General features: G+C 41.5%; 1 protein-coding gene across 2 annotated transcripts in view; it reads right to left on the reverse strand.

The window, feature by feature from the left end:
- Positions 1 to 24,820, reverse strand: part of SH3BP5 (SH3 domain binding protein 5) — an 84,210-nt gene extending 59,390 nt beyond the window's left edge. The window contains exon 1 of one of the 2 annotated variants that reach the window (XM_037383367.1): positions 21,539 to 24,820. In XM_037383367.1, coding sequence (XP_037239264.1) covers positions 21,539 to 21,604 — 66 coding nt within the window. In that variant the 5' untranslated portion in view covers positions 21,605 to 24,820. Of the gene's footprint in view, positions 1 to 16,116; positions 16,322 to 21,538 lie in introns of those variants that run through there. The other variant, XM_037383368.1, reaches the window with a different exon arrangement.
- Between the last annotated feature and the right edge of the window lie 888 nt (positions 24,821 to 25,708).

Below are 25,708 nucleotides of genomic sequence, written 5' to 3' on the forward strand. Positions count from 1 at the left end.
AAATACCCTTTAATTTCACTTCTTTTTAACAAGCACCATTTAAGGATGATTAAAACTGCTGTCTAGGCTTCACAGGGCTACAAAGAAAGCAAGCTTATTTAAAGAGGTACAATCTATTTTCTAGCCCCATTAATCTTAGTATCTTTCACAACAACTAGGTACAAGGATTATTAGCAAAATTACCTGCTGGGCCAATTTTGCCTGGATATGCATTTATATTCCATGAGCTACTTCTCTTATTACTCTGAAGCCTGATATTGATGACGCTTTACACAGACAGCGTGAGTGCAATATAGTTTTTATATATATACACACTCATGTATACTATGAAATATATAGATATAGATATATATAAATGCATGACTAACAGCTTGATGAATTTCCTTACTTATTGTTGTTTCACTGGGAAAGAACCACCATCATCCCAGGACTTATTTTCTCCTCCTCCAAGCTGTCTTTTGGCAAGGTGGGTGGAATTTCCCACTGGAAACCACCAGTAAACAACACTACATCTGCAGAGCAGAAGAGTAGTCCCACTGCTCATCTGGCCAAAATGCAGCGTGTGCTGCTTTTGCAGATTTAGAAAATAAAAGAGTAACATGAGACTCTTCCTCAGATCTGCTACTGAAAGATAAGGAAGATCCCTTTTACGGTGCTTTATACTTGAACAGGGTAAAACCCTACACTGCAACCTTTTAAGCTGAATATATCCACTGAGGTTCCCAGCCCTGCTCTCTTTCCTTGATAAGTAGTCTCCCATCAGTTTCAACAGGAGCAGGATCAAATGCAAAGGTGTTTAGTCTGCACTTGCCCTGTGACAGCCAAAATGAGATGCAAGTGCCACTCTCTTCTAACCAGCCTGACAACTCAGTAATGTTTCTGCAGTGGTGTGGATACATCACTGCTATTCAGAACAAAACCACCCACCCTCATCTTTTATTCCTTATACTTAGATATCTATGCAAACCACATTTAAAATATTTATTTAAAGAACCACCTCTAATTCCCAAATAACATGAGCCACATGCAAGAATACATCTCATTTTTCCAGTCTTTTGTTTGTTTAATGTTCATACTGATGCCATATTGGTGACTACTTAACTATATTAGTAGGTTTCTCACTGGTAGATTTAAAGGATAAAATCCCCTCACTGGTCTCTTGCCACCAGCCTACACTGCTCAGGATACCAGACACAACACTGACAGATGAAGGCAGAGTCCCTGCAACGCAGCACTATGAAAACCACGAAAATATAATGACAAACAAGAAACTCCAGGTAGTGAAGTTCCTGTGGATCTGGTGCAGGGTATTCATGTGTCCAGTGTACTTGAGTGAGATCCATGCACATTGCTCAAAGGTGGCAGTTTCCACAACCCTTTCCTCACACAGCATGGCTCCTCTATGCACTAAGCACAGAGCCATTTTCCAGCTCACCGGGGAAGGGTCTCCCTTATGCCTCCCAGTCACAGGCAAAGCTCCTGAGAGGTGCTTCGTGACACTGTTCACGGGCACCTTCCCTCTGCCAGTGAGGAATCTCCTGCAGAGCAAAGCTACCTCATGCATGCAGGCTGTACCACAGCTCTGTGCAAAAGCAACCTGGTATCCACTGAAAGGTCTCTGACCACAGACTTCACTTCTTAGTAATCTTGCTATCGGACAGGAAATTCACCCATATCCTATCTTAAGCTACTGAGCACACATTAACTAACACCTTGAATCTCCAGAACACCTTTCATCAGAGCATCTCAGAGCATTCCTTCAAGCATCAGCTATCCAGGGAAGCTTTCCCTTTGGATTCCTACACAAATCCCATTTCTTACAGGTGCTAATTGATTAAACAGAGGGAAACAGCACAGAGGTTTCAAGTACAAGGATGGCCCAGAGGATCAGGGAAACAGACACCTGTTCAAAATGGGCTTTCAAACAGAGAGCTGAGTAGACTGGGTAGCTACAGGAAGATTTGGGACTTCATCACCATCATGACCAGTCAAGTACAGAGAAAAGGTAGAACCCTGATCTATATTTAGAGAAACAAAAGACAGGAGCTGGCAAGCAAAGGGGATCTCTTGCCTCAGAGTTGTGAAGGCAGACTAGAAGCCAAGAGGAAAACAGCTGGGAAGCCCAGAGATGGGGGCAGGCCCTTTCACAGCCAAGCCCCATTAGCAAGCTATTAAGAAAGGTCTTTGCACGAGGTCTCGAGTGACAGGAGAAACAGGAATGTTTTTTCTGCCCTCCTCTTTAGTTACCTTTCCAGGCCTGTTATAGCCTAATTTACCTTGTGCTAGAAAATATGAGCTTATCAAATACCTAAATAGAGAAAAAATTATCAGTTTAACAAATTTGAGTTTGACGCCTGCAAGATCCTAAGTGTTCACGCTTGAAGTGTCTCCTCCCAGATATGTATAGAAATCCACAAGCCTTTAAAATATTCAAATTTTAAAAATCCATCTCAGCTTTGTAAAACTGCAATGATTCCTGTGTACAAAGCCCCTTTCCCCCCCTCTCTTACCATTAATAGCAAGATTTTATGTCCTTCACTCACTGCCTGGCAGAATCATACTCTTCAGTGCTTCTCATTACATAAAAATCAAGTGATCGAGCACATTGTGTGTAGGAGTGAAGTACAGTCTGTTTTAGCACCCAACTTTATATATCAGGATAAGAAGTAATGATTATCTGCATTCCCCCTCCTGCCTTCCTCCATGCCACAACGTGCAGGGGCATGCTGCTGCAGAGCCACATCCCTGCATTTCCACCTTGGTGCCCCACAGCAGCCCAGAGCAGCACCAAGGCTGTGAAACCTGCCCCAGTCCAAAGTCGGTCACACAGAGCAGGTTTTGAAGCCTCACTGCAGACAACCATGCTGCCAGCAGCATCTGACCAAGTACCTCAAACCTCCAAGAGCTGAATACTTTTGGATTGCAATGCAGATAACAGGCTCTCCCTCTCACCTCTGCTCCCCACTCACCCTCACCATTCAAGCTCAGCCTCTTTTTTTCCCACAGTCTTAATACCTTCCCCTTCCTTCTACCATTTCAAATATCATTTAACCCATTACTTCCCTCTTTCTTAAATTTGTCTTTATCCTTCATTTCTCTTTTTACCTTCTTCCAATTTCCCCAACTTTCTGGTCCTGGAAATCCCTCTCTTAGAAGCAGAATTTGCCGTTTTCCCCAGCTGAAAATTTTCCTCGCGTTTCTGTTTCACCCCATCTCTCATTCACTTCCCCACATCCCAACTTTCCACCACCAAAACACAGTCTCAGTAGTGCACTCTCAGCACTGCAGCCCAGACTAAACACCATTCCTCAGGCTGACCTTCACCCATCCCACCCTTCATCAGTTCTTCCCCACAGGTCCCTCAGCCACGCAGACAAGGCAAGCAAAAAGCAGAGGCTGCTGGGGGCTGCCTGAGGGACCTAGGGAGGAACAGAGGCAGCAGCAAGAAGACACAGCATGACTTCTGAAAAAAAGAAAAAACACAAATCCGAAAGGAAAACTGCCCACTGCTTTGGGGACTTCTGAAGATTAGGGACTATCGTTACAGCTTCTACAAACTGACATTATATCTGGAAAGTACAGCATAGATAGGCAGCAGCAGAGGGCAAAAAGCATCTTCAGAGATTCATGACACCAAGTGGTTCAGATCTCCATAAAATGAAAAGCTCTGAAGGTAACGACCAAATGTTTAAAGCCACAAGATTAGAGATACCTGCACCACATGCTTCTGGTCTCACTATTAGCTAAACTGCTTCAGGTTTTTCTCTTTCACTAGCAGGTGCAGACAAGTTCCAGATGTAGGCTTAAAATATACCAGCAAAAATCTGCTCCCAAGGCCAGGCTAGCTATGGTCTCTCCTGGATGGTAAAAGCAAGCACTGTATCAGAGAATGCCAACAGAAGTAGCTCCGGGTAAGAGACTGAGAGAAGACCTGTATTAGTATTGTTGTATCTACATTTCAGGCAAAGCCATGAAGATATAGAGAGGCCAAATGACTGCAAAAAGGCACGTAAGAATCTTATGGCAAAATCCAAAAGCAGATCGCAACAGTCACTTTTTAAATTTTAGTTTAACCTCACTTCTGGACTCTCCTTTTGGCACACTTCATCCTTGTTCTACTGCTCTAGCTGAGCAAAAGGCTTTTCTCATTTTGACCTAGAATTACCTACTTAGGATCCATGTCTTACTGCACAGTCCTTAAAAAAACCTCACTAAATTTCCATAGCACAAGTTACATAACTAAAAAAAGTAATTCTTGCTACAGTAATAAATTCTTTCAAAAACTGATTTCTTTTTTTCATATATAAACTGTTCCATAGCACTTGACATTAGCTATGGTTCAGCACCAGTGTTTGTCCAAATGATGCAGCTACATCATTTCAACTCCCACTTCAGGATCTTGTTTGCTTGTTATGTTGCAGAGACTAGAGAATTTTTATAGTATCATCTGAAGAACTCTGTTCCTTCCCCGACCAGATGAGTCCCTTTTGCCACAGAAAACATGCTTAACTCTAGGAAAGACTAGCATATCATGTTGTAAATTCTTCTCCACTGAACTCTCTCCAGTATGAGGGCAGTTTCACAATAAGAGGTCATAGGGGTAGAAGTGAAGCATTTCACCTTAGGAGTCCCTGCAACCGCCTTAACAGTCAGGAAACCCGCTTTTTCCTTTTTTTTTTTTCCTTCCTCCTTTTGAGATGCCCTCTAAACCTCTGGAATGAGGGGCACATAGGAATGCTATGTGCCAGGTAACTGGATTAAAAAACCTGCTCCCTTTCATCCCAAAAGGCCATTCATTGTTTTGTTTTCCTTGTTCTGTTGACACAAGGAGGTAAAGTGAAAATTCTTTTATTCTCAGCCAGTGACTATATCAGAACAGCACTTTTCCAGCTGAAATGTGCAAGCAGGCTGTTTCCCAGCTATAACAGTAATGCCTATCCCAGGAACAAGCTCCACAACAGCAGGAAGAGATAAGGGAGCACATTTCAGGCCTTCGGAAAACCCTGCCCAAGAGGACCGTGGGGAGCCTGACAGATTGTCCTTCATTAACATGCAGATGAACACAAATCACTCCACACTGCAAACTATGTTCCTCTAACCTAAAATGTAACTTCTGAGCCTCTCTTTTAGCTCCTTTGGCCTTTCTTCCAATTTCCTCCCATCTTTTCACTTCCTATCCTCCCACAGGGTAACTCTTTGCAAGCGAGCTGTTAGCACCAGAAGCCATTCATACACCCCTGCACCCACACTTCCGATGAGCTGCCAAGACACAAGCAACTCTCCCATGATGCAAAATATCTGAATCCCCTGGAAACGGTAGGCATGATGAATACCTGGGGCAGGTTCTGGGTAAGACAGTGGGATTTTACATGTCCAAAATTTGATCTAGAAGCGTACCTTCATTTCACTAAACTTTTCACATTGCTTTTTGTAAAAAAGAGGCGTTCAGGCCTCTGAAACAGTAAAAAAGAGGTGTGTCTAGGAAAGGAAAAGATGCCCAGGTGATTTGTTGCCAGGACCATTTGCAGCAAATGGACTGAATGGCTGGCTCAGAAAATCAGTGCAGTCACCAGCCAAAATGCAGATAAGATGGAAGGTAGTTGAACGGTTTTGTGTTTGACAGGTGTCTGAGGATTATCCAGCCTTTGTTTGGATAAGGATACACATATTGCAAAACATTCTGAGAACATATTTAACACACAGATACTCTCAAGAGCAAGCCTACCAGAAAGGAGATGAATCTGCCTTCTTGGTCTCCATCACAAGAAAGGGTGCAGCGTGCTCAGCACTGGGGACCCAGAAGGCTTGCCTCTCAGATTTTCCAAGCAAATTGGGAAAACTCTCAATAGCGCAAATGCAGTCCCGACACATGGGGACAAAAGTGTCCACACTGCTTCCCAGTCCCAGCAAGCGGGACTGGGAAGCAGTCCCAGTATCACAACAGCTGCAGCAGCGCGATCAGTCCTCCCAACTGCCCTTGCACAGTGCTGGGGATGTGCAGTGGGATGCAAGCACAGGAACACCCTCTCCAAACAGCAGGAGATTAAATTGATTTTCAGCTGCAGGCGTCTTTCAGAGAGAGCAAAAGGAACAAAGCAGATGTCAGGCAGTCTACAGTACAGCTCTACCATTCTGGGCACCCTTTGGAGCAATAACTCCTTCAAGGGGTGGAAGGGGAGAAAAAACAACCACCCAGCAGTGTGCTAATCTTCACAGACTGAGCAGCTTTAATGCTGTCTAATCCTCCAGAGGGAGTAAACAGCATTTCCTTTGTGCCAAGGATATCAAAATGGTTGAAGGTGGCAATCTCTACTGACATTAACTTTATTAAAGGAAGGGTATTTCCACAGGCCTTGAGAAGGCTTGGTCAAGAGCCAGCTGGAGATGCATTGCTATGTAAGTGCCTGCTTGTAATGACAGAAAATAGCAGGCAGTTGGGAACTCCTCAAAGAATATACAGGTATCAAGCACGCACACAAACTAGAGATTGCATATCACAGCCGCACACATCAATGATACAGCTATCAAACAATAGCACAGCCGTAGCAATGTGAGCAATGCAAGCTGCTAATAATTGCCTTTTATTCTTTTTAAATTTGGCTCCTGTGTTATTTTGCTGCAGCTCTATAATTAACTTGTATTCTGAAGGGGGAAGCAGTGCCCCTGGGTTGTTGTTACACGAATGCCAAACCTTATTGAGCCACTTCCTCAGAAAATGGTGTTTCCATGTAAAATGGATGCAGAAGTGAAAGAAAGGAGATAAGGATTATCAGTAAATTTCTAAGTAATAGAAGCCTGCATTTAATTAAAACTTACTTTAAATAACAGTAGTACTCATGTTCTACTCACAGACACTTTCTTGCATCAAACAACCATCACTTCATGATGGTACTGAATATAAAGTCAGTTCCTAAACACCTTTAGGTAACGCACAAGAAACATCTTGAACTCACATTGTTATGTCAATACATCTCACCCAGCCTTGCCTACAACACCTGAGAAATAGAAGTTTGCACTGTATGCCACTGCCTGTACATTCAGAGTCTTGTCATAGAAATTGGCATAGATCTAAGTTATTTTTTAGGCTCAGATCCTTTCATTACTTATAATTGGTCCTACAGAATTTTTGAAGTGTTTAAAACAGTTGCACACATTGTATCCTTCTTGTGCAAAATGGAAAGTTGAAACTCTGAATCAAGGATCTGAAAAACAAAGCTCTAGTACAGAAGCAGAAAATACCAATACATTCACCTCCCCTTCCTGGAGAACAGTTCAATTATAATCATGTCCCCAAGCAGATTTTGCACTGAATCACTGTGACATCTGCTAGGGAAACAAACACAAATCTATATCTGCATGCAGCAAATACATTGGCAAGGTTGCAATGGGGGGAAGGGAAATTAAGTGTCACTTTTCACACAAAGTAGAAAATGACAGCTTGTCACATCCATGAGTAAATACTAGCAGAAGTGAAAGGAGGCAAGATGCTTCCTCACCTTTTCCCCCCACCACAGCGTTACAAAGATACAGATTAAGGACAAAACTGTGGCTTCTTATCCCCTGCCTACAGTAACAGCATCTGGATGCGTATCACCCCCTGGGACCACTAACGATAATGGATCACGTCCGCCACTCACATGCTAGCAGAGCTCCACTGAGTTCAAGGAAGCTGTGGCCCTTCCCTAGGCTGAAGAGCCTGTCCAACATGCCACAGATGGGGGGGCACAGAGGCCAGAAGATACCCAGAGGGTGGGGGTGCAGGGTAACTTCTTTCAGGTCACTTATGGAAAAGAAGGATTGCCCAGAGCCTTGTCAGCAGTGGGCACAATGTTATGATACAGAAGCAAGGGGTTAGTCATGACTTGACTATATAGAAAAATCATGATATAATGTAGTACAATGTTCTTTGTACAGACAGACACCCAGAAGAACAGCAAAGTTACCCCACATTCCTCCGCTTCCCCAAGCACAGGAGTATGCCCATAGACAATTGCTGCAGAGCCACCCACACACTATAGCTTGCTTGCCCATCAGAGCCTGTGGGCACAAAGATAAAGATCTTCTCTACCTCCTTTCAGTCCAACATGCCACGCTTCACCAGCCGCATCACATGGCAGGGAACAAGGTTGGCTCCCAACTGCAGGATGAAGGAAGGGCCATGTACAAAGCTACTGATACAAAATCACCTTCCAGCAACAGGTCCCCTGGGCCCCAAAACCTACCCCAGCTACGCCAGAACACTGTGGCCTCTCCTCCACCTCAGTCACACAGAAGGCTGGAGATGAAGGCAACGCAGCAGAACATGCCTGACTCACATACTTAAGTCTCATGCAGGATGTACAAGATGGATCTGACCTTACACCCACATGGGAAACAGCAACATCATTCTAAGCTCCTTTTAAGCTAATGATACCACTTACACAGGGTTTAAGCAACTGCAGCTGTTTTGGCAGGACACAGGCCTGCCACCAAAAATACATAAATGGGTACAAAAATTCTCCATATTACACCTTCACCTAGAAGAAATGCATTGCATTAACACTTAACAGCATCTAATTGCTGGAGCACAGCAGCACAGCACCCTTTCACTGATTACAGCTCATTTTCAGGGGCACTTTCCCCACACCCAAAAGCCTGTGTTTAAAATACTGTATATTCTGTGAGTCATACTGTAAGATTAACATGACTGTAAAAAGGGTTTTTTAAAAAGATGTACAACCTTCCACCCACTCTTCCTTGTGCTTTTACAGTGAGAATTTATTCCTAGTTGGTATCCTAGTGTACAGTGTCAGATCAATTCCTCTTCAGTAAAGTGCTGCTTTATATCCTGGTGAAAACACACTTCAGACTTCACTTACAGGATCTGATTTTAAAAATTACTGTAATCAGGCTCTGATGGAACCACTCTGGTAACAGATCTGTGGCAAACCTTTATCCCAATTTTATGATTATTTGGCTACAGACAAAGTAAATAAATGACTTAAAAACAAGCAAAACTTTAGGAACTTGGACATTGGCAATGAAAGTCAAATTCAGACCTCAGAAGTCTCCTCTGAATTGTTATTAGTCCATATCCTCCTACTTCTCCACAATCCTAAACTTTAGAACTTACAATAAACGTACATAAAGAAAACTTTGAAATTTGGACTCCTCACCTGAATTTGCTTTCTCATGCAAAAAAGAAACTTTAAGCTTTTAGTAGTTACATATTTACAGTTTGATTTCACCACAAAGAACACTGATCCTTCTACTCAGTAGAAAAATAGGAACACTTTCTCCAAGAAAGCTGTATTCTATAGTTTACAAAGAGAAACTGCTTGAAAAAAAGTGAAAAAGGAACAGTAGGGGTTTTTTTAAGCTATGTAAAGAAAGGTTATTCTTAGAACTGCAAGAATTCTTTACACTGGAATAATTTAGCAAGCACACTGAAATACTTTTCTACTAAACCATGGTTTTCAGCCAGGCCCTTAAAATTGATATTTTCACAAATTCACACGGTCTAACTGGAGGGCTGTTGGCTAGAGCCATTCCATTGACTACTTCAAAACAGAGGCGTAGAACAAGTGTATCATCTGCCAGACACCTCCTCCTGTGCTTGCCACAGCCTGAGCAAGAGCCAGGCTGCTGCTGCCACCCCTGCCTCAAGGACTGAAATGGAAGATTGCAATACGAGCATGCAGAGACAGCAAAGAAACACACACCTGCATGCCTGGAAAGGGTAAAATAAATGCAGAGACAGAAACAGAATTTGAGTTTTAAACCTACTCTTCCTTCCAAAAGATGTATTGAAAGGGTCTCATAGCTGTGTTACACATTGACTGACAAGCAATAAAAAGTCAGCAAGAAGTTCAAAGGATACTGATTGCTTTTTATCTGCCACACAGTTCACTTTCACGTCTGCATTTCTGTGTGGTTTCTCAGATACGCAGATCTCTCCTCTTACGTGTTTCTAACTTGTCTACTGACTTAGATTCCTATCCTGCAAATACTAACAGTCATGTGTGCAGTACGCAGAATATATTTTACGTGCATTATACCTAGGACACCTTTAAGAACTACAAGCATTGAAGACACACACATGAAACACAACATTGAGTATCATAAAATGTTTCTGATAAAACACAAAAAGTCCAGCAGTTTTAAATCAAGAAATCCTAAATAGGTTTCCCTCATCAACTCCAGGTAACAAAATACATTTCCCACCTCTTCAGCTACAAGATGGGGGAAGGGAATCCTGCAGCTTCTACATAGTATAAGCAAATATCCTCCTCCTCCCACAAAATGGCTTAAAATAGATTTACAGTACAGGCTCATTTTGAGGGTCTTACTATCTTGTTTATGCCACTGTTTCAAGCTCTGTCATTCAGAGGGCTGGGAACTGAGTTTGTAGTAAAACAGCCTGAACCAGGACTCCCAGAAAAAAAAGAAAAAGGAAAACAATGAAAGTGGGCTGCATATTGGGAAGACAGCATGGAACAGAGAGCTGAGGTTGCACATGAAATCCTGTCTCCATACTTCTTGCTTATCTTTTCTTCTAATGGTATCCAAAGTGGGTTTTTGTCTTTCTTGTACTGTGTCTGTTTCCTACTTTAAGGTCTGCTGAACAATGTGGAGTTTTTTAGGGGCCTGAGGAACTCACAGCAAGACAATGAAAGCTTTCTTGAGAGCTAAAGCCAAGTCTTGCTGAGTAAGCAGTCCTCACCATTTATATGAAGAGTTTGAGCCTCATGCTACTGTATGGTATGTCATACCAAGAGCCTTGAGCCAGCTAGAGATGCTTGGGAAAACAAGAAGAGGGGAGTCACCTCTGCCTGCCTGCAGCTCTCAGTCCAGTTTGACACTCAGGCTACATTCCTGCCTGAGAGCACAAACCAAAGAGCTGAAAATAAGCAAACACAGCCAAGAAACTCCAGCCTCAAGGAAAACCAGAGCCTACCTCCTTCTGTTTTTTTTCTCATGTCCTTAACAGACTGCAAGAGTGGCCAAAATACCTTCACAGTTGCTTAACTCAGCATTTTCTCCCTTGTCCATATCCTTGCAGAGCAGCACAGCTGGCAGCTATTTAGCCCTAGCTAGCCTTGGCATACAACCTCAGCTATACATATCTGTTAATGAGCCTGGCCCATCACTCTTTACTGCTTAATCCTCCCTTGTCTAAAGAAACAGGAGCTCCTATTTAAGTTTCTCCAAACAGACTGCATGTGTATGTAAGGCACTACTATCCATTTGCTAGCCAGTTTTTAGTTAGGCAACATTTACCTGGCCAGTGTAAACCCCACTGACCAGGTAACTCTTAGGAACAAAGAAAACTGACTAGAACACACCTAGCAGTAGCACTTGTGTTGTCTTTGCACCACTGTTGACTTTTGTTTGTGTTCATGTTATAGTAAGGATCCTTACCTGAAGCAACTCTCTAGGTAATAATTAGCTCTACCCATGCTTCTTTGGTAGCTACAGGATCCCACAACTTTTTGGTTTTTGGAACCAAAGAAGCCCACCAGCTTGTGTGCTTTTTTTCATATAGGCCAGAGCCAATACTAAAAACAGGTTTCTCTGTTTTGTCAAACAGCTGAAGCTCATCCTCAAATCTCTCACTTCTTTTGTTCAGCTGGGCTGCTTTTCCTCCCATCTCTACTTTCTGAAGGGAACATGACCCAAAATTGGGAAATACACACTGGTCCTCTTGGCTCTGCAGAGAAGAGGTATTTTCTTTGCACAAACATCTGCAAGCACCAGCTGGCTGAAAGAAATCAGAACGTAAGCTTACAATGGAAGAGGCTTCCTCTCTTTCTGTGCAGCCTTACAAACTAGGCTGCATTACCCGTAGGCTCGCAGATCAAATAATTTAATTTAGGATCTTTAGTAGCCTAAGAGCTTGCTCAGACGTGAACAAGTGGCTGAAGGGAAGAGGTTGAGTGACATACTGTGCATAACTATACTTGAAGTGACATGAAACTGAACTCACTAGTCACTGTAACAAGGAGCCAGAGAAGGTTATTACTGCTCATAAAAGAAAAATAACCTGAACTGCCCAACATTTTTGTTAGTGCTTAATAGAAGAAGGAATCAGAAGAAAAAACAAAGAGGTGTTGAATAAGGGTATAATAAGGAGCAATTAACCCCATGTTGGGTGTAATACAATTTCCTCCAACACATCCTCTTTGTAAATGAGGCACAGCAGGAACTAGGACCAATGGAGGCGGCAGCAGTGCTTTTGCCAGAGCATTTACCAGTAGAGCTTCTCTTCTATAAATGATAAATAAGAATACGGGTGACTAAATCCTGGTAGTTTCAGCCCAAATTTGGGTTCCACTGTTCCAAGTACCACATAAGCACACAGGAAATCAAACCTGCCCCCAAACATTTGCAGTCTGAAGGCAATAAAACTAGAGGAGGAGAGAAATGTGTGTCACATACAAATGGCAAATACTAGTTACATGGTAGCTTGTATCACTGAAGGGAGAAAAGTGTCACGCAAGTCAAGTTACTGAAGGGAAGGAGACTTTAAAAGAAGGACATTACAGAAAAGGGGGAAAATGGCTGGACAGGAGGCAACTTGTTTATGAGCTCCATTTCCTGGTTCAGAAACCACCCTGAGCTAAGCAGTAACAGAGATCTGCCTCATGCAGGCTGCAACCACATACACCTGTGCAACAAGAGACTCTGCAGAGGACCCTTCCAAATGGTGCAGCCCTACTTCTCTTTCCAACCATGCACAGCCGGTGCTCATCAGCATCCACACACTGCATACACCTGATCACTCAGAGCTTGTCAGTTAATAAAGTGTCTTTCTCACAACTGTCTGTGAGAGGAGACCCATGCAGTGACTCAGGCTGCCAAAGCAGCTCTCTATATAAACCTTTGCTCCACTTACCATCTATAGTCCTTTGTGTTTTCCAGTGAAATCCCTCAAGTGCCAAGAAATCCCAAATGGCAACTTAAGGCTGTCAGGATGAATATGCTCCATCACAGAGCCACATGGGAGTAGCCACCGAGACCTTTCCGGCTCTTCCCCCTGCCCACACAGCTATGCTCCTTTTGAATGAAAACAAGGGCTTCAAGAGAGAAAAGGGAAAACAGTACACAAATAAGCTTATCCCAACATTCAGTCATTTGGGGACCAAAGTGCAGGTGCAAGTCCCGCAGTTTATCTACAGACTGAGAAAGCATAGTCACAGGAACACAGGAGGTCTGAATATCTGCATGTGCTTTTTTTAGGCTAGAAGCATCTTTCAGAACCTTGCTGATGCACCAAGCTTAAAAAAATATCTGACATCTTTAAGTATTTTTCTTCTAGGTCATGGAAAAATGTTAATAAGCCCTTTCTAAATGGCTTATTAAATTTCTTTGGGTTCATATATGAAGTGGATGATTCTGGGGTTTTGCCCTCTCCCACAAAAACGAGTAAATGGGTATCTATTCTATTAGCTCCCCTATTGATTTTGTAATTCCTAGTGTAATCAACATGCCTGTCTCTCCCCAGACTTCAGCCTCAGGGCGAAGAGAACTTCACCAAGGATGTGAATCATGGGACAGCTGGACTGCCTGTTTGGTGCTGTGTTACAAATACTGCTGATCTGTGAACATACTCTATTTTTTTTTTGCCTCCTGCCTCTATCTTCTTACATGGACATATCCATCAGACAAACAGCTAGGTAAGTCCCAGATTCCCATAACAATTACTGTCCTCTCCTCTCAAACCCCCTGAAAATTCTAATAGTGCCCACCCACAACTTACCAAGATAGTTCACATCTCTTACCATCATCACTTAGGCTTTATCAAGCCTTATCAGCACTGTTTCAATGTTGATATTCCTATTTCTGATGTTCTATCAGTTGGTGCCCCACTGGCTAACTCTTGCCAAAAGGGGTCCTATTTGCTTTAGGGGAGATTAGTCTATATAGCTTTAGCTGCGACATCACCCACTTTGCCTTCCTTCCTGAAGCTCACTATCCTCCAGTCCAACCTATGCTCAATGCTGCCACTAGCAAATAATACAACCTACAGGTGTTCTTGTAGCTCTCTTTCAAATGCTGCGTTGTATTGGCTCACAACGCTCACCACAGTCTTTCACCACCTTTTTTTTCTTGAGAATACAGTTGAGTCCTGGCACGCCTTTCTGTGTTAGATCTTACTTGTAGTCTGTAGTTCTCGTTTTCTAGTACCTCCACAGTACTGGTAAGTTGTTCAGCCTTCATAAATTTCATAAACTGGTCTCAATGTTTTCCTCTGCTTTGCAAATTACAAATGATTGATATAACTGGTCAGTCTTACGTTCTCTAGCAATAATCTTTCTCAGATTGCTTTGCCTTAGATGCCAGTCAGCATATGGCAATTCATCAAGGACTAATGTTAACGCCACTGATGAAAAAAGCTGGTACCTTACTTTGCATTTTCATTCTGTACTTCCTTGTTAAAAACAAAACGAAAAACCCCACTCTCCCCTCTTATCTTTGTTTGGTTAATGTCATGGAGGGTGAAGCTTGCCTCACAAGTCTGAGAGACATGGACTAATTCAGAATGGGAGAATAAAAAAATATCTCATGACAGTCTTCATTTTTGCTGCTACCCAACTGTCTGTATAAAAGGCTTTTTCAGTTGTCCTCTGTTTTTCCAGAGAACGTCAGCTGTGGCGGCATTTTTAGCTGTGACATTTTCCCCACTCTGAGTATTTTCTTAGTCCATTATACTCCGTGTACCATCTGCCATACAATAGTCATACACTGCCAAGAAGCCTGGCCACAGTTTGCTTTATTCAGTGGAGGAGCCCTAATTGCTTAGCCTGGCACAACGTAAGCCACTGCATAATGCAGCATCCAATTCCAACTGCTTGTGCCATGGTTTCTCAAGGGTACCACGCTTCAGCACACTGTCAGAGGGAGCTGTGACTACCGATTAGTTCCAACACAGAACAGTCATGCTTCCATTCAATTTCTGAGAAGAGAGGAGGGAGCGACTGCTCTGTAGGCCTCTGGATGCCTTTTGTTCCCAGTTTCACGCTGGGAACGTGGCAAGGAAGGATGCATGGCTGGGAGCTGAGCAAAGCACTGCACATCCTGGACACAAATTTTCCAAGTGATTCTACTCTCCCGCCTGGTGCTAGAAAGTGCTGGAGAGGTGGGGAGTAGGAAGGTTAGGGTTACAGTGTTGTCTCTAGCTCTGTTATGTATTGGATGCAGCCTCAATAAGTTTGTGTCACGATTGTGCAACAAGGGCAGATGTCAGCTTTAGGACCCCTCTTGCAGGCTGTATGGCTGTTGGCTCTGAACACCTGCTTTGGTGCAAGCACTATGAAATGCAAGTATCCAGTCTCATCCTTCTCCCTTGTGAGTTGATCATGGCTCCTCAGAGCCACAGGCAGTGACACAGACCAACCTGTCAACAGAAACACCACAACCCAGGGTACTGCTCAACATCCCTGCTCCACTGCTGTTTCAGTGTCTACTGAAAAGAGATGCCAAGGCTGAACACAATCCTGACCTAAATGGGGAAGCTTCACACTCCCATGGTTCTGTGACGCTCCAGCAGCCTGTGTTAACAAGAAGAGGAAGACTTCTTGTCCTGCCCAGCTACACCAGTACACTGAGCTGGTGCTTTCTCTGGGTCTGCTGGGCTCTCAGCCTGTACAGACACATGAATGTTGACAGAACAATGACACATTTTCTTTTTGATCACTGGCTATTTAGAGAGAAAGTGGTAGGCCAGTTATTACTTCTACACAATGGAAATCAGGACAACTTTGGAGGACTGGGAAGGACAAATAATATCATATGCTAGGACTCCAATACCACACTATTAGTAGTCATTTAAAAACCCCCATTGCAGTTACCCATCAACTTTTTCCTGAAACATCTCAAGGCCCAAACCTGTGGGATGCTGTGAGCCCCTCCATGGAAGTCAGTAGAAATTAAGGGCACATTAACGGCATTTTGTAGGATCAGGCCCTTGGTAATAAATAAGAAGGCTCTGAGCAAGAAAGCCCACAAGATGACTTAGTAGATAGACACACTGCTTGGAGAGGGGACAGGAAAGAACTGTGCCCGAAAAGGCTGCCTGTGGGATGAGTCCTTTGCAACTTTTCTCCTGGGCTGAACACACCCATTAGTCCCACTCACCACTGTCCTGGGAAGTACGAAAAAGCAGCTCTCAGCCTGCTCCATTTCTGCCTATCATCCAGTTGCTGGGAAGGAACCATCTAGGATACAGCCTCTGTGCTTTGCTTAGTGACAGGTTTCACTCCAAGAAGCCTTTCCCTGGAGCTCTTTATTTCGGGGTCAGCAGGTCCCACTCATTTGTGCAAAAAGCAAGGATAAATCAGTCCTAAACAAACGGAAGGGAAAGTATAAGAAAGGTAAGGAGAAGACCTGCACTTTTACAAATCTGTTTCTGCATGGGCAGATAATCAGCATTTACACTAATTCAAATATTTAATATCCAAAAGAATTACTATTGCATAAAATGCAGTTGAGGCAATTTTACATGTAGCTTATTAGTGGATTATACTAGAAACACAATGTTTAAAGTGAGATATATACCCACCAAGATGTAAATATATTTTTATTCTATTCTTCCTCTTTCCCTTGAAATGAAGATGGCTTGCTGGAGACAAAATGGGGATTATTAAAGTAGGAGAAACTGTAAAATGGCAAACTAAATTACAGCCAACTTCACACAGTAATTAATGACAGATACAGCCTCTCTGGTCATGTGTACCTTATGCAGCTCCGCTTGAGTGGCTGCTCAACTGGAAAGCAGCTAATCTACAAAACAAAAGAAGTAGGAAGAAAATGGGAGCAGTTCATATAAACAGATATTTGTCTAATAATTTTGAGGAGTTAAAAAAAAATACTGTATTAGGGCACTGCATTATGAAACCTGTACCTTAAGTCACTGCAGTTTCTAAAGTAACAGTTTAGCGGGACTCAGATTAAACAGAAACAAACTGCAAGTTGTCAGTGCAACAAATTATTGCCTCATGAATAGAGGCACTTAGGATCCCAGCTACCATTAACAGTAACAGTATTTCACCTACTCTCCCTCAAATAGTGCTGAGAACATTCCCTCTAAATAACAAGTATCTCTGAGATGCAACTGTATTTTCTTCTTTCAAAACTGTTGTTTTCTTTCTTCAAGATCTAAGGGCTGTTTAAGTAGATGAAGATGACTTAACTGCATAGGAGAAAAAACTCTAGCTGTCTTGTCTATAGTTAATCATTACCAGTTCTTCCTACCACTGGGTTAAAGATTTAGATAATTCAGTGCTAGGGTTAAAAGGAAGGTAATACTGGTTAGCAGCTAGTGCCATCTTGTGAACAAAATCACAAACACCCTTCCTTTACCCTTTTTAGTCAAACTGTACCTATGCAGCAGGGCAGAGGAAAAAAATTATTCAACTTTTGCACCAATAAGTAATTTCATGGTAACAAATTCATATTTAGGCATAAAACATGAGACTAAGCCTCCAACAAGACCAAATAAGAGCTTGACAAAGTAGACAGTCTAGAGGGTAGAAAGTTATTTTACAGTACAGCTAATGTTAAGAGAAGCTATTCCTTTTTCACTGCATTGCAAACAATACCTAATATTACCCTTACTCAAGAAACATATATCATGTCAGTCTCACACTTTGCTAACCAAAACCAACAGACTTTCCTTCCTTTGTCAGGTCAGTTTCTTTTTTAAAACCCGTGTTTCCTCTGTACCCAGGCTTCAAAGGGTAGTGGAAGACAAGGTTGCACTAAAACTATCAAATATAAAAGGATTTATGCTATAAATCAGCAGGGTGCCAAACACAGGCATCACCAGCTCTCCAACCTCCTTACAGACTCCACAAGGGTTGGATGCGCTGTGTTTTGACCAGGAACAGACTGAAAAGACAGGAGAGATCAGGCAAAGAACAGCACTGCCACTTCTTGTAACATATTACCATTTTTATTACAGTGCCTGCTCCTGGCACCATGCAACTAACTGAAATGCTACTGTTTTAAACAAAAATATTTATTATCCCTTATCAAGGCACTTTTACATCTCTTTCTCCTCCCTGCCCAATACCACCACACCCCCCACCCTGCTCTATCTCATGGATTTTTAGTACCCACTTCATCAGTTTTTATGATGAAGTCTGACTGTATCAGTGGATCCTTCTTCCCCAGCATCAAAGGTCAGCAAGGGGAGCGATGCATTAGATCTCCCATCCTAAAGTGAGATCCCCTTTGCCATCTTAAAGTTGCAACAACTCTCAAGGAAGTCAGTTGAAGCTTTCCCATTGCCTTTGGCAGAAACCTTCTAACATGTCCATTTCCAATCTGTGAAAGTATCTTCCAGCGTTGCCCTTTTACACACTGTTTTCCTTTTCAAGGATGATTTGTGGTTGCCTCTTCATCTCCTAGACTTTGAAAAACTTGGTTATAGCAGTAGGAAAATAAGATGACTCCGAACTCTCACACTAAATGTAGCTACTGGTTTCTTACATACCATTTTTCACTCCAAGATTCTTCCCTCTCCCCTGTGAGGCTGAAAATGAGAGACAAAGCTTGAAATCACTCAGGAAACAACAGCAGGTTGGGAGCGATACCCTTGTCTTTCAAACTGCAGTGATAAGACATGCCGGAACAATGTTTTCCTACATCAGAGCTACTACCTCTCATTAACAGAGGATCTGCTCTGCAGCAAGATGGCTTGCTATTTAGATACTGAACCACGATATGGTAAATAATTTCTTCAGTCCCATTTTCACAGTAATTTAAATTTGAAGCTGGGAAAATACTAATTTCTATGTCTTATCACAAATGGGATTCCCTTTCTTCCTCTTCTTACCCATCTTGCATAACTGAATGGTTACAGTTTTTAGGACAGGGATTGTCTCTTACTCTCTGTCTATAGCACCCAGAACAATGGCATCCCATTCACAGGTTTCCAGATATCGACACAACAAGCACGCAGAGAACATTTTTAAATGGGTTTGCTCAAAAGAATCCTCTTTGGAAGATGTCATATGTTAAACTTGATATTTGGGCTTCATTCAACCTGGTTTCAGAAACTCCCCTGTGGTCTAGCACAATCCACCATTTCAGCACTTTATATTTCTTTCCACCTCCTGTGATATTGAACCCATACACCATAAAAATCAATAGTGACAAAAACTTTGCTAAAGTAAGGACATACGATGTTAAAGGCTCCAAGAAATGTCAAATCAAGCCACAAAAGCAAGTTTCTCATACTTTACTCATATTTATGCCTCAATACTTATATTGTGAATGTACTCAACAGTAACATATTCCCAAGTCTCTACAAGGCTACATGAAACAAAACCATTTCATCACATAAATAGACAGTAACACTAGTGCTACCTGTGCTGCAAAATCATTTGAGTGTCCCTGGAGCAAAGTCTGGCATCGCAGTCTTCAGCTTTGTTATTTAAATTCAAATAATGCCACTGTTGCAGCCACAGTTTTACTTGCATGCTTTTTGAGCATGCCAGGCACATTCTAGCTCCTCTCTTTAAATTTTTGAAAATGGCTTTATTAATATTTTAAGGATATTCGTCTTTGGATTTTTATTGCAGTACTACAAAATGCTGCCTGACACCGCATTTCCTGCCAAATGATAGGCTAGCCTGGCACATGAACAAACCATGTTGCTCCTCCAATTCATTAGTCATTCATAAGAAGCCTTTCTGTTACAGAAGTACTAACACATCTTAAGATCTGTTATAACCGCAAAAATCACTCTATCTCACTGATCTACTATTGGTGACCAAATCAGACAAAAAGCTCTCATAAGCAGTCTGTACAAATGAAGTATAAACTGTGCATTATGGAATCAAGGTTAAAGCTCTCACCACCAGTACCAGTTGACAACTGGTCTGGGCTATTGAGAACATCACTGCCCTACTTTAAGAGTTATATGCGGTTCATGTTGTAGTGTCTGCTTGTGGTATTTTCTTTTCCTTTAGGGTTCAGTTATGTTCTTTTTAAAAAACCTTTATTTAGTGGCTTGGAAAGGATCCCTTGTGTAATAGGGCAGGCTAGTATTTTGTATAGAGGAAAGTCTGTAAGAGGAAGATTTTTCAGTATTTCTAAAATACATTCTGGCTCTGTATAAGCTTGATTGTTTCAGTTTACTTCAAAGTGGGTTCTTCTCTCTTCTGAGTTCTGTTCTTATTTCTAACAGTCTTTCTCTTGGCTGTCATGTCCCAGCTGAGTACAGATCAAGAATATAGAGATGGCTGCTGATCCTTCATTTATTAGCTGCTTTGAAAATCAAAAAAAAAAGCCTGAAACTGTTACTGGAAGCTGATCGAAAGCCAGCAGAAGTCTTTAGTGGCATACACCGTAGAGCAAAGAGAGCATGCTACTGCATCAGGTGGAGAGTCCAGAACATCTGCATGTTCAACTTCCAACAAGTGACTCACATTCATCCAGACAAGAAGTTACAAATGGGATGTTCCCTAGGGCCAAGTCCTAAAGAACATGAAACAGCATCCTTGAAAATATCTTTCTGAGGGCAGTTAAGAAAAAAATGTAAAGGTTTTGTGGCTTCTTCGAAGTATTTTTCTGTTCCTATGAAATTTGCTTTGCTAATAAAACAAGTAGAACAGAACATTTATTGTATTTGTGAAAAAACAACTCTCCTCCTCCTCCTCCATCCTCTTCCATCCTGCTTTTGCACACTCCGATTTTAGCAAAACAGCAACAGGTCTGATACATTTAGGAGAAAGAGGCTTCCACTGGATGACAAAAATTCCAATTGTCATCTTTCATACCAAAATAAGAAAAAAGCCAACAAAAAAAAGCCTAAGTTTCAGATGCAAAAGAATCCCATATGCATGAAGATATCATTACCCCATTGAAGAGCAGCTTCTCTGCTATTCAGAGTTTACTACAGAAATCCAAGGGTCCAGAGAGGTTGACTGTATTAAAAATACTGAGTGGACCCTAGACAGTAGGCAGGCTGTGACTCGTCTGCTCTCTGACTTCCACTACAAACTACCCTGTTGTTTGCATTCTAAGTTTTCTAGATACTACAGGCATCAGAATCCTAAGCTAAGGAGTTGATATGGCACATCTAGCTTAAATAAAGACAAGACAGCACAGATACCCCAGAATAGAAACCCTGAAAAAGCACTGAAGTGACAGTGAGGTATAAAGCTTCTTACAAGTCAAGGGAGACAAACAAACCTGGATTTATATTTTCAGTCACACAGATGCCTTTCCAAATCTTTCACTTCATGTATTCTACAAGCATGCATTGGTTACACCTCTGTCCTCGGTAAAGACCTTCAAAAGCAACTGAACTTTCCAAGGAAGAGACCTAAGTCTTACTGAAAAAGCAGGTAAATGTTCCCAAACAGAATCACTTAAAGTCAAAGTACACCAAATCACTAGTCGTTTGGAAGAATCACATAATCTTTTGCTTGTGCCCTTGTCTTCCCTGGTTTCACAGCAGCAGTATTTTCTCCCCACTGCAAACACAATGAATGGTGCACAACAGCCTGGGAAGCTGGAATGAAAAAGGTTCTCTAATGGAACATCTTACCTGGCTAATAGCTTTTATCTTTGCAAGCAATCCTCTGTGTGCCTCCCCACTGTGTAGGCTCACCATCTGCCTTTGTTCTAATAAATGAACTCAGATTACAAATACAGAGTGCAAACATACTCATATCCTGAACCTACTGCACCCAAGGGCCATTCTGCAGAATGTATAACTAGTAAATGTTTGCTCCCAAATGTTTGCAATGGCTCACAGTCTTTCCTAATAACAAGAAGCACAATCAGTGAAAAATTCATCATAGCTACACTATGGAAGGTAAAAATCCATAAACAAAGACTCACCTATTTTCACTAACTGTATCTTAACACTACCTTTCCAATATAAAATTCTGCTTCCCAGATAGTCTTGTGTGTATTACTAATATCACACACAATTAGATGTTGCCTTTCTGACTGCCTGCAACTTCAGCCTAGTTTTGGAAGCTGCAGGCTTTCATTCCCAAAATTTCACCTTTTAGATGAACAACTCATTTAATTGCACGTCATCACTTGCCTCTGAGGCTCAGAAAACTTCTTTTTTCCCAGAAGCTTAAACACAATATTACCTTTTTTCCTTCCCATATTGATGCTCAACATTGATATCCTCTCCAAATATATTATTTTTTTTTCAAATAACTTTTCCAGTAAAACATTTCCTAATTGGTAACTTGTATCTCTCAATATATTCAGATGTATACACTCTATAACAGATCAAGAAAAGAAAAAAAAGCACATATACCAGTTTTCTCCTATGAGACCAAGGCTTCATGTTTTGCAGTTGGCTGATGATGCTTATAGATATTAGAGTTTTAGATCCTACTTTTAAAGCACACTTTCATAGAAATTATGCACAACCAACCATGGTGATAGTGTTGTATTAACTGCTTAAATATTCTGCCTTTGGAACCTGCAGGTACCTGAAAGATGCACAGAAATAGTCTTTTAGCTATCAAATGAACCACACAAAACCTGCTGATTTTAAACCACTACTTTAAATGGATTTTTTCAGTAGTCCTAAGGAAAGAAAGCTTACCCATGCTTACAGTATATGCACAATGCATGCGCAGATTTCTGTCTAGTCTTAGCCTGTTGCCAAACACATTAGACAATATCAACCAAACATGACAGAACAGTAAAGAACACAAAATACTAGAAGACTCAAAGGCATTATATTTCTGTACATTTCGTTAAAATAGCCAACAGACCTTACTCATGTCCTCACTGAGGTGCTGGCCCATTAACATAATCCCTTAATATGTGCTAATTCCAGTAGAAGACATCAGATCATCCCACACTGGAAAGTGACATTTGGGATTCCCTAACTGCAGGAAAAGCTTTAACCAGAATTCATACTTTATTAAACCTCAGAGAATATAAGCACACCAAAACATGACAAAATAATAAATAAATAAATCGGGTTTTCTTAGTCTTGCTACTTCATTAATTACTTGCTTCTATTCTAAATATTGCTCAGAACAGAGAGATGGCATGAAGTAACTTACTACTAATTCTTGCCAGATAAAGCAGTTAGTTGAGCTTAAACAAAAGAAAGGTCTTCTACAGGCAACTGAGTCAGTCTCAGCAGTCCTCATTGATTGAGGACAACTTAAATCAAAGGATAACCAAGGTATTTATTACAATCACGGCAGAGTAGCTTGTTTATGCAAAGCGAGCATGATTCAGTGCACAAATATTTTTTCAAGTCCTTTTGACACTATTTACCCTGATTACCACATCTCCCCAAAGGCAGTCCTTCAAGTAAGGATAGTATGTATGGTTATCCTTAGCATGTGATACTTCTGGTAAGCTTACAAGAGCTTGGAAAGGCTGAATGGATTGGGGAGAAGTATATCCACTTTACTTGGCAATAAAACAACCACAAGCACCCCATCAGTTTCAGTGCCTCACATGATGAGGCAAAGATTTCTTAAAGCTGACTCAACTTCCTCAAACTTACAAAGTTACAAAAACTTGCAATGATTAGTAGGAGTTCACAGCAGCAGAGGCATAGAGACCAAATAAAGCTTTCTGACCATTCATCTCAAAAGAACATCTGCCGTATGACAACTATAGCTGAAGGCCTTTCTGACGGGCACTAAAATTTCCAGGTCTGACTGGAAATGAGACTGAATGAGAAAAAAATTAGAAATACTGCTCTCCATTTAATGTGTTGCTACACAAGAAGTGGCAGTAGTTCCTCAAGTAGATATACACAGAAACACTGAAGCTACAGCCTGCCACAAAAAGATGTATTACTGTTCCAGCAACAGTTAGTTCAGCGTAAAAATTAAGTCAATGGCTGTCCACAGCTAAGTCTATTGGGTTGACTCCCTTCTGATTAATATTTTTTAATACTTACCTACATTTCATTCCCTTTTTGGGATGCCCAGTTCAGTGCACTTGCCTTTGCATATGCTAACATGCAAGGCAATCCTTCAGTCTCATTTCTGTGCTGTATACTCCAAAAGGACCAAACATCCAATCCTGTAAGGCATTTGGCATTACAGGGTTCAAACTCTGCTAAAAATCAACAGAGCTCAGACTACATGAAGTCATTGCAGAATTGCTGAAGAAAGCCACAAAAAGGCGATTGCTCAGATTAGAATAATGCTATCGTTACACCCCTTTTTTACATATTTTTTCATTTACTATAAATGTTACTAGGCATTTATTTCTAGTATGGCAGAAAGTACTAATGGATTGCGCAGCAGGGGTCAGCAATGCATAAATCTCTGGGAATACTCTCCATAAAAAAAGGAGATGTCACATAATAACCCTCCTCAAAGAGTCATTAGAAGAATTGTGTGGTTTAATCGCTTTCTCCTCCGAGGCCAAAGTTTGATGATGCAATAAATCCAGCTTTGGGGCTCATGGTATCAGACCAAAAAAAGCTGTGGTGCCCTGACACAAAGCAATGATCTGCTGCAAATTTATTTATAAACATATCAACTGAGTAAGACCTCTGGCAGCTCCCATGTGTTGAAAAAATTCTGACTGGTTAACTTTGTAACATTAGGCCTTATACTGGAAATGCTATTTACCCCTTTCCCTCCATGCACACAGACAGCGTTAAGAGGGCTGGGGGAAGGGGGCGGAAATAATCATTATCACGTCTTATGGCTAGTTTGCCATAAACCAAGGCAAACACTAACTTCTGGTCCCCAAAAGATGTATATGACTGGGTCACGTAGCAACACACAAGTCCAGTGGAATGACAGCCTGAGTCAATCACATACTAATATATACTGCAAGAGATGAAATCCCTACTCAGAACAGGGCCACCTTCAAATAGAGCCACAGGTTGTTCAATGCTTTGCCCAGTCCATTTCTAAGTATTTCCAAGGACAGAGTTTCCACAACCCCTCTGGGCCCTGTCCCAGTATCTGACCTCCCCTTACACAGAAAAAGTAAAAAACCACTTAGTATTTTATTGGAGTTTCCCTTGTTGCACCTTGTGTGTATTACACAAGATCAGCACAGCCCATTGCACAAGTCACCAGATACTTCTGAGCTTACTCTGTACAGAGTAGCTGTTCAAATGCAGGTTAAAGACCCGGGCACGTTTTTGGGAATATACCATCCAAGTACAAAGAACAGGTTCTGCAGTGCAAGTGCCAGAGCTGTTGAAAGGAAAGGACAAAGTTCCTTCCAGCAGTTAAGTCTGTGGCAAGCTATAAGCCATAGCATCAGTACAGTGGCTTTTAAGCAATAGGAGCAGCAAAGACCAACACCTTTCCTGAGTGTGCTAGAAAAGAATTAAGGCCTCTGCTCAGTAAAGCAGCAGCTGACTACACATGACATAAAAGAAAGCACTTCTGACTCACTGATTTCAGCTCCAAGTTGGAACCTCAACTATTTCTGTTCATCAAATGAAGAACATCTGAAATTAATTAGGGATAAATACAACCTGATCCTCTAACAACTTTTTTCAAGCATAAAATCAGACAAATTATGATCTTATTTCGAATATAAACATTTCTTTACATATGTAAATGATAAGCACATTAAAAAGATACCATTATTAAAACACCGAATAAGTTTACATTACATCACTCATGAGTCTGCTTCATTCCTGTATCTGAGAAATTATACTCCAAAGTCCTGCAAGTACTGAAAGCAGATGAAATACCACAACTTTAACAGGCCACAAAAACCTGAAGTGATAGGAAACACAGGG

Source organism: Falco rusticolus, chromosome 4, assembly GCF_015220075.1.
Source record: "Falco rusticolus isolate bFalRus1 chromosome 4, bFalRus1.pri, whole genome shotgun sequence".
Classification (NCBI taxonomy): Eukaryota; Metazoa; Chordata; class Aves; order Falconiformes; family Falconidae; genus Falco; species Falco rusticolus.